General features: G+C 35.9%; 1 protein-coding gene across 3 annotated transcripts; it reads left to right on the top strand.

The window, feature by feature from the left end:
* The first annotated feature begins 1,471 nt into the window (after positions 1 to 1,471).
* Positions 1,472 to 8,382, top strand: LOC124156140 (putative Dol-P-Glc:Glc(2)Man(9)GlcNAc(2)-PP-Dol alpha-1,2-glucosyltransferase). 3 transcript variants are annotated; one of them, XM_046530486.1, is made up of 5 exons: positions 1,472 to 1,717; positions 2,164 to 2,349; positions 2,451 to 2,616; positions 3,248 to 3,390; positions 7,870 to 8,382. In XM_046530486.1, the coding sequence occupies exons 1-5, from the start codon at positions 1,517 to 1,519 to the stop codon at positions 7,882 to 7,884; spliced, it is 711 nt and encodes a 236-aa protein (XP_046386442.1). In that variant the 5' UTR covers positions 1,472 to 1,516; the 3' UTR covers positions 7,885 to 8,382. The 3 variants fall into 3 exon arrangements, with proteins under 3 accessions (XP_046386442.1, XP_046386441.1, XP_046386440.1); XM_046530485.1 differs by lacking the exon at positions 7,870 to 8,382 and adding an exon at positions 3,626 to 6,430; XM_046530484.1 differs by lacking the exon at positions 7,870 to 8,382 and adding an exon at positions 6,407 to 7,226 and having other exon boundaries at positions 1,473 to 1,717.
* Positions 8,383 to 9,251: the final 869 nt, after the last annotated feature.

Below are 9,251 nucleotides of genomic sequence, written 5' to 3'. Positions count from 1 at the left end.
CTCGGCTGATGTGGTTTTAGGTAAACAAGGGAGGGGAAGGAAGAGAATAGGATTTTTAGATAGATTGAAAGTGAGTAGCAAGCAATAGGCCTTACAGTGAATTGAGGAAGGCAGTGCTGGAAGGAAAGGAAGGGTCCCAGATTACTTCTTTAGTACTCCATGTAAACCTACCTTAATAGGTTGATACTATAATAATAATAATTGATTGGCCCTCTTGGTGGTATCCCTCTTCTTGGGGCACTGTCCAGAAATACAGAAGATTTTTTTAAATATAGCAGCAAAGGAAAAAACAATATCAAGCAATATTTTTCTGTATCTATATTCAACTTTTTTATTGGTGTGGTTAAACTGATAGTGAAATATTTTTAATTATACCTCCTATAAATGTTTTTATTCCAGTGTCATGAAGTTGGACAAATTTTTTTAAAGAAATATATTTGCTCGTTGCACTTTTTTCCCGAGCAGCAAAAGCCAATGTATCGCCCCGCCTCACTAAATGGATTGAGGCTGCCAATAAATATCACAACACATTGTATGTACTCCTTTGGACAAAATGCATTCATAAGCAGCATGATAAAATGCTTGCCATTTTAGAGCATTATAGTAGTCCGGCAAGCAATAATGTTCTTGGTGTCATTAATAATTCCACCGTACAGTCCTAACCATTAGCTTTGGGCTGAGGAGGTTCTTGAGTTACAAGACACAGTTGTTATAGTGGTATTTTTCTCTTGTTTCCGGATGGAAATGGTTAAATTTTGATTTAAAGGTGTGAATGATTGATCAAATTAAAAGTGATTATTGTTCATTAGAACGTACACATATAGATTGTAAAAAATATTTTTTTAAGAAAGATTTTCCTATCATATAAATGTTGATCATGGACATTGACCATGATGGGTAGTACTCATGTGATGAGGAATGAATATAAAACTTCTGTGACATTGAAGGAAAGTGTCATTGCTTCACTTTTGGTCCAAAAGTGGAGGAATGTCACATTTGTATGAAACCTTGCTCCTGCTCCTAAAAGATAACTCCATGGAGTAACGAAGCAGATCTTGAAGTGGATATTGTGGATAGATGTTTTTATCAAAGTACGAGTGGTACGACTTTGCAAAATTGGAGAAACTAATTCTCTGAAATGAAAGACATATTTCTCATCTTTATTTATCTTGAGAGAATGGGGGATTTATAGTAGAGATAATGATCTTAATTAAACTTATAGTCATTCTCAAAAAAATCGCCCTATAGGTGATGGTATGGGGATATTGAATCAACAAGAATTTAAAAGGCGCGCCATAAAAAAATTGAGTTCTATTGTTTCATGTTGACGATTATTTATGGAATATTCAGTGGACAATGATTAAATTTAAACTGATGAGAGACTTAGAATTAATAATTAAAATGTAAAAATCTATTTCCTGTTTTAAAATCGCGCTGATGATGAGAACGAAAAAAAAATAACACGAATGCAAATAACAATTGAGCGATGATTTAGTCGAGTTTAGACCGGGTGAAAATGTTTGAAAAGGAAGGAAGTGATGAGAAATTGAATTTTGACATCAAGTCAGTCAATCATGCTGTGGGATTGGTAGTTTTATTTTCAGTATGCACATTTATAGTGTTTAATGTAATATATAATGTCCAAGAGACTCCTTACTTGGACGAGGTCTTCCACATTCCGCAAGCCATTAGGTATTGCAACGGATCGTTTGACGAGGTATTTTTCAACTTCATTCCTTTTAAGCGTTTTTCTTCCCGCCTCTGTACACTATTTAGATGGCCTAACACTTTTATGTCGTTAGGATTATATGTGTGAGCATAAACTAAGTTATATTAAGCCTACTGTAGGCGTAATTGCTCGTCTGTCTCGTAAACGGTTTCTGCATGTTATTGAGAATCAACTTTCTCAAAGACCTCAGGGTTGTGCGTAATAAATAAAATGAGACGTTAGCTCTTAATTGTAGTCGCTTAATTTTGTGCTACCTTGTGTGTGAGTCTGGCGTGAAGAGCCTGGAAGGAAATTTTGTTTATGCATTGCTTTAATTATAATCCGTTAACCCCTTTATTTTGTCAAGGCATCTGTAGAAAGTGATACGATAGTGATATTTTGTGCTGCCGTGCGCAGTGTTTTTGTGTTAATATATACTTTTTTAATATTTACAGTGGGATCCGAAAATTACTACATTACCAGGACTTTATATTTTCTCTGCGGGACTTCTGAAACCTTATGGCTGGGTTATAAATCGTTATTTATGTACTGTGTACAGGTTAAGAGGCATAAATTTATTATGTAGCATAGCCAACTTGATCCTCTTCATCGGGATAAGACATAAAGCCGTTGGCTCGGAAGTTAGTGATTTCTTAGTCGCTTTTTATAAAACATTTGCATACAGCTCCTGCCCAAGAAGATGCATGTATTTTCTAACCATTGCTTCTTTTTTTCTTTACAGGGGAAATTTACATTCCAAGTATTATGGGCGCCTTTGAACTTGGCATTATTTCCTGTATTGTATTTTTTTACATTTTTATATTATACAGACCAAATTTCAACACTAATGGTTATGATAATGTATAGACTCTATCTTGCAAGGAAGTTCAATTGGTCTGCCTTCATTGGTGAGTATTTTTGGGTAATAATTTTCCCTGATTACTATCTATGTAGTTTAATATTATATTAAAAGTTAAAATGATACATCATCATCAATCTTCATAATGGTTTGATGCTGCTCTCCACTCAATTCTCAAATTGGCTAATCTTATAGCACCTACATTATTCTGCTTTAGATTTCATCATTCCTAGGGTAATGGTCCCATAATCTCCACATTCTACAGCTTTATTCTTTTTTGGTAGTGGAATGAGAACTGTTTTCACTGATTCCTCCGGCCAAGACATCTCATACATCCTGCATACTAGTTCGAAATCCTTCTCTTACCATCCTTCCGTAGATTCCTCAGAAGCTTACACGGAATATTGCACAACCACACCACTTCCCTCTTCATATTGTAAGAGACTTTTGATTTCTGTATTTAATATCCATGGCCCAAGATTATCCTCCTCCTCTGCACTCTCTTCCTCTATGCTCAATCTTTCCAGCCTGTTCCTGCTGTTATACAGCTCCCACACATACTCCTTCCATCTACTCTGAACCTCTGGTTGCTCAGTTTCTATCCTCCCATCTTAAGCCCTTATTTTTGACACATCTTGTCCACAATTTATCTATCTACGTATTATGTTTTTTGTTTCTAGGAATATTGTCAGTCATGTGCCGGCAAACAAATATTATTTGGGTGGCATTTTGTGCTCTTGAAGTTGGACTTGAGACTCTGGAAACCCATCTTCTGAAGCTTAAAAAACAGAGAGACAGCCGTAATTTTCTTGAAAACTTGAGGGTAAATATTCTTCCTTTGCGTTGGTTTAAACTTTAAAGGCTATGAATCACTCAATTTTGCATGTATTAATTTTAAAAGCAGCACAATCAAATCCACTATTATTACAAAGGGTATCAGAAAATATTTGTATGTATGCATGGAAAGTCGTGTCATATGTATGGCTAAAGATTAAGGTGTATCACGTTGCAGTTCACCAAATACTGAGGGATCTTTTCTTTAACCTTTGACTTTATAGGTTGGATTCTTTGCTTGAAATGTTCTGTGAGTAGCTATCAAGTAGTGATCAGGTTTTCTTTGTAAACTAGTTCCTCTTTAATCTCATTGGAAATGCTTGGGTGTGTGAAGTGCATGGCGAGCTTTAGAACCTCATATTCTCTTCCTGTCAAAGCTCTTTTTGTATTGTAATGCACATTTCCTGTCTCAAAGATCTGCGAACATGGCTAAGTTGGTTTCATGGCATTCTGCAAGTAACACACATTAAAAATGTACCACTCATATAACCCTTGGGTTGTGGGAGTTCATGATTTTAGCTATCGGACTATGTGGAAGAGAAGCAAGAAATATTTTGCTCCTCAAGCCTGGCTGAGTATCTTTCAGGTAGTGAATCCGTATAATCCTGGGCGACCCTTCTTCCTCTCCCATCAAGGGAGGCATGTGCTTTAGGGCACTTGACAATGACACGTAGTTAGAGTTAACAAATTAAAAGTAATCTCTTTTAGTTTCAAATTTAAATCAAAGTCTTTGCTATAATTAAAAAAGGTCACTTTCCTGATCAACTTGATATCAAACTGCATATGAATACCTTGATTTTTATAAAAATAAGGATAAATCCTCTTTAGCCAATGACAAGTTAGCAGTGTCAAAACTTAATAACTCAAAATTAAATGTTGCACCCATTTCAATAGATAGGTAAGCAAAAGTATGGTGAATAAAATTGATTCTGGGCATTCGATTGAATATTTTATTTTATTCACTATTAGAATTCTAAGGAGCAGTGATATACTTAAAACATTCTTTGCAAACAGCCTGTTGACATTTTCTCCACCAAAATTTTTTCTCTCTCACATTTTTCTGTTTACATAATTGCATACAAAACACTCTTTCTAGAGGTTTTCATTGCCCCCTTGGGAATTTTTTTCAATGAAATACCTAGCGTTCGATCTTTGTGGAGCATTTGGAAAAGAATATTTACTGAGGTAAGGGGACAAGATGATAAAACCCAGTACCATGATGGAAGACTCATATTTGAAAACATAAGAAAGGAAGACAAATGCTTTCTATGCCATTGTTAAGGATGGACATGGGCCAGATATAATACATTTCCTAGAAATTCAAGAATTCATTCAAAATATTTTTACCATGAAAGCACAGCGTGGAGCAGGAAGGAAAAATACAAAGTGGGCAGTACGATAGGAAATCCCTGGAGGCACGCCCTGCCGTGAGAGCTGGGAGCATGGGAGAGTCAAACCCCTTAGCGATCCAATCGTGAGGGAAAGTGCCCAAGTGCAAAATATATTGGGGTAGCAATGAAAATTTTGCGAAACTGCTGCAGGTAATTGAGCACTGGTCAAATGTTTTTTCCCACTGTCACTGTGCAAAGCAAAAAAATGTTCCTGTAGTCCAAGGGTTAACTGTATTATAAAGAAAGATGTGTCAGTTCATTTTTATGTAGAATTAGGAATCTGGTATTTGTTCTTAGAAGAACCAAGGTCCCAGGTCTTGGCTTTATTTCTTTATCAAGTGTATCATTTTCATTGCTTAATTTTCATTTTGATATTTTTTAACCACTTAATGTAACAGGTTGTTATCTTGTAACTGATTTAATCTATAAGATAACTCTCTATTTTTAGTATCAATATTATGAAAATTAGGCAAAAAATTTTTTTGATAAGGTTTAGTGCTAGGTATTTCAGTGCAGATTCTTTTTGGCTTCAGTTCCAATTCTAGTTCTAAGCTCAAAAATGAGTCGAACTGAGAACCAAAGAACAGAACTGACCCATCACTATTCATAAGTTTGACTCTTGCATGATTATTTCTGGAGTTAATGAAATAACTGCTGGCTTAGTAACATGTTTCTGAAAGAGCTTATACATACCACAACTTTCCGAATCAAAACAAATGTGTGACCAGTTCCAAAAAATCATAGGTGGAGAGGTAATTGTTTAGGCAGTACTTGTTTAGTTGTCTTGCTTAATTATTGTTGATTGCTGTACCCGTCCTTTTTCTTTGCTTCCATTATAGCTTTTCATTTATTACATGGCTTTAGTAGGTAACTGTCTGCTTTAGGTTGCACAATGGATTGGAAGTGGTGGCTTGCCAGGCAAAGTACCACTTTATGTAGAATGGGAGAGAATGCATGATGATGTCAATTTTTGGTTTGGAATATTTAGGAAATTTTATTTCTCAACATAAAATGCTAATTATTCAGGAACTGGTTGGACAATGCTCCTGTGGGATGCTGATATATCTCAATCAGCGTTTGAATAGGTGAAGGGTCCAGCTGTGCCATTTAACTTACGAGGGTAGCTAAAGAAGGGAAATAGGGAAGATAAGCATGTTAGGCCAAGATACATTGTCAGTTACCATGGCTACCTCTTGATTGGTGATGTGCTATTGACAGCACTTCTCTTGCACAGTGAACCTCTGCACTCTTTCTCTGTATCACACATCCAACAGGATTACATATGCTTTAGCAGCCCATGCCCTTCCATTGTCAACATTTAATCACAGTGGCATGGTTTCAATTTTTCTTCTCTTTAAGCCACCTTTGATAGCAAGGATTATCTTATCTTCTGTTCATTTCCTTGTACCTAATCTTTCAATCTAATTGCCTTTGGTTTGCATGTGCATCCTTCTAATGCATCCTCTCTTTATTTTCCCGGTGTGGGCAAAAATGTGATGATTAGAGTCGAATTAGAACTCGGCTGTGTTTTTTTTTAATGTCATTGAACCTGTCTCGTGGAGGTGCCAAGCAGTCACTTTTGGTCTTAGCTTGTTATCACTCTTTTCTTTGCAGTTTTTCTTCTCTAGTCTTCTGAGAGAACCCAAAAAGCGCACAGCTTTGGTGAAAGACCTAATTTGGAAAGAGGCTGGTTATATCCTGACTGGCATGGCATTTTTGGCATTTCTGTGGGTGAACAAGGGGATTGTAGTGGGTGATCGCTCTGCACATCAAGCTGTTGTTAACTTACCGCAGCTATTTTATTTTTCAATGTGTATGTTATTCTTTTGTTTTCCATACGCTGTTCTCTTAGTGAAGAAGTTTTTAAAATTCACTCTTCGGAATCCATTCCTAATTTTTAGCTTTGCTATGATTTTCATGGGTATTGTTGCTTTTAACACCCATGTCCATCCTTATTTGTTGGCTGACAACCGCCATTACACTTTTTACTTGTGGAGATATTATAACAAACATTGGACCATACCGTATGTTTTGGTTCCTTTGCACATATTTGGATTTTTCTGCCTTTATAGTTTTCTGCAGCACCAGAAGCATAGCTTCCAAATTGCATTCTATACTTGTTTTATTCTGAGTTTAGTTTTCCAAAAGCTTTTAGAGTTTCGATATTTCATTTTACCATTCTTGCTTGTCAGGCTGAATATGAAAGTGGAAGCTCGATGGCAGCTAGTGCTCGAGTTCATTATATTCTTGTGTTGTAATGCATTTACTATTCACTTATTCCTCACTCGAACATTTTACTGGGATGACTCCAGTGAAGCTCAGAGATTTATGTGGTGATAAATGTGTATATATTTATATTTATGGCAATGTAACTGTTTGCCAAATAAATTATTATAACTCATTATCATGTATGAATAAATGGTGTTTTTAAGTAGCTCTTTGTTTTAACTGATTAATTATATCTTTAGAGGACTGTACTTTTTGGTTGTGGTTATCATTCATTTGTTTGAACTTACTTACTAACATAATGTAATGTTCTTTTGGTACTAAGTGTAATTTTGTTTTCTATTTTCTTTACATTAACCATTTATGACCCAAAGAAATACATTCATACATACATGTAATCCAATATCTAGCCTTCCCTATTTTTGAAGCTCTGAATTTGGGTATTCTCCATGAAATAGTAGAAAGACTCATTATTATTTTTGTTCAAAACGTCTTTGATTAAAATTTAATATCATTCATGTGATTGTACCTTAAATATTTCTTGTTTCACAATCATTGCATTTATCATTGAGCCCTTTATAGATAATGTTGAACTTAATTGATAAAAATTTCACTTATTTCCCTAGCTAAATACAATCAATTGTAATTTACTTATGAATGACCTTAATTTGAAGTACATACTGCTTTTTATTCTACCTGAGTTAGTTGTACCATAGAGTAAGTACTTACTTACTCTATGGTACAACATAGAGTATATACTTACTCTATGGTTGTACATTATTTATATGTATCCATGATTGAATCTTCATTCTTGGTTACTAAGAACTATTCCTTACCATCTTTCAATCCAGATCGTATACCTATGAAAAACTTGGAAACATTGTTGGCCTGGCTGTCAGTAAACCCTCTTAAAGTCACCTTTAAAGTAAGAAAGTCCCACTGAGAAAAAATTCTCCATTTGAACCCTCGCATTTGGGTATTCTTCTTAAGCTCATTAAAAAAATTATCATTACTTGCCTGGGATTTTGGTTGAAAATTTTACAATCTTCAGCATTCCACTGGGCTTTCTTTAATATTATGCATGATTGCTTTATTGTACAACTCTTGTGTGCTCTCCCTTGTGGCCATGCATAAAACCCCAAAGTGCATCATTCTGGTGGTAGATGGTTGGTAAACTTGTTGGTATAGCAGTAATGTATTCAAGATGAACAAGCATACTCTTCTAATAAGCATTCGTGGACAAAATGGAATGGCACTCTGAGGTGATATTGGCCTATCCTTGGGTAAGATAATTCACTTGGGTTGAAAAGAAACTTCTGAAGATGGCATGACTTGGTGATTGGATGCTTCCCACATTTATACTTCTCATGACTTGAAAAACCGGCCGGCCTCGGTGGCGAAGGGGTTAAGTCCTCGCCTGCCAAACCGAAGGTTGCGGGTTTGAGTCCCGCCTGGGTAGGTAGCCCCTACCCAGGGAATGGATGTGTGTGCTAGTCGTTGTTTCATGTTATTTCCTCTGATGTAAAAGGACTTAAATGAGCTGTTTTCGGGGCAATGATAATAAATAAATAAGAAAACATTAAGGAAGCAGCTGAAGGCCTGCAAAGGCTACCCAGGGACAGATATTGACGGTTATTGTAATTTAGGTATGTTGTGACTTAATGACTAGTAGTATTTAGAAAATACTAGAAAATATCCGGGAAAGGAGGAATCATGAATCTTTTCCTGTGCCACCTGGTGCTTGAATGATTTTAGTTTTGGGTTATCTGAAGCCTTCACCCAGGATTTGAACCTGGAACACTTGCATCAAATGCTAAGCCCTCTACCTATTTGGTCACCATGGCCCATGGTGACCATAATGCCTCCTCAGTACTGAAGGATCCCGGAAATTCCCCATTCATAAATGCTTCCTTTGCCAGTGCAATTTTCTACCTGATGCCCTCTGTGATTTGTCCTGTTTCTACTAATGTTCTGCCTAAATATGTATGTGCCCACCTATTTTTATGTTTAGATTCGAATTCCTTGCTTTTGAAGTGTTACAAGTTAACATCAAATGCTCTTGTTTTATTTTGATATGTTTTCACGCTGTTTATCTTGCATTTTTTACTTCGTGTATCCAATTTTGCCTGCAAGCCTCTTGCTGTCTGGTTAATCAAAACGTTATTATCTGTGAACTTCACAGATGTAAGCATTAATCTCCCTCAATCTAAATAAATACTTCAACTCCAACCTT

Source organism: Ischnura elegans, chromosome 3, assembly GCF_921293095.1.
Source record: "Ischnura elegans chromosome 3, ioIscEleg1.1, whole genome shotgun sequence".
NCBI lineage: Eukaryota > Metazoa > Arthropoda > Insecta > Odonata > Coenagrionidae > Ischnura > Ischnura elegans.
Note: the sequence above shows the minus strand (reverse complement) of the source record. Positions and strands in the feature narration are given on the sequence as shown.

What these genes read in the sequence shown, in the direction of transcription:
- LOC124156140 (XM_046530484.1), top strand. Translation starts at nt 1,517, where the DNA reads ATGTTTGAAAAGGAAGGAAGTGATGAGAAATTGAATTTTGACATCAAG. An exon ending in GCAACGGATCGTTTGACGAG is followed by an intron (nt 1,718 to 2,163) that starts GTATTTTTCAAC and finishes TAATATTTACAG; the next exon opens with TGGGATCCGAAAATTACTAC. An exon ending in ATAAAGCCGTTGGCTCGGAA is followed by an intron (nt 2,350 to 2,450) that starts GTTAGTGATTTC and finishes TTTTCTTTACAG; the next exon opens with GGGAAATTTACATTCCAAGT.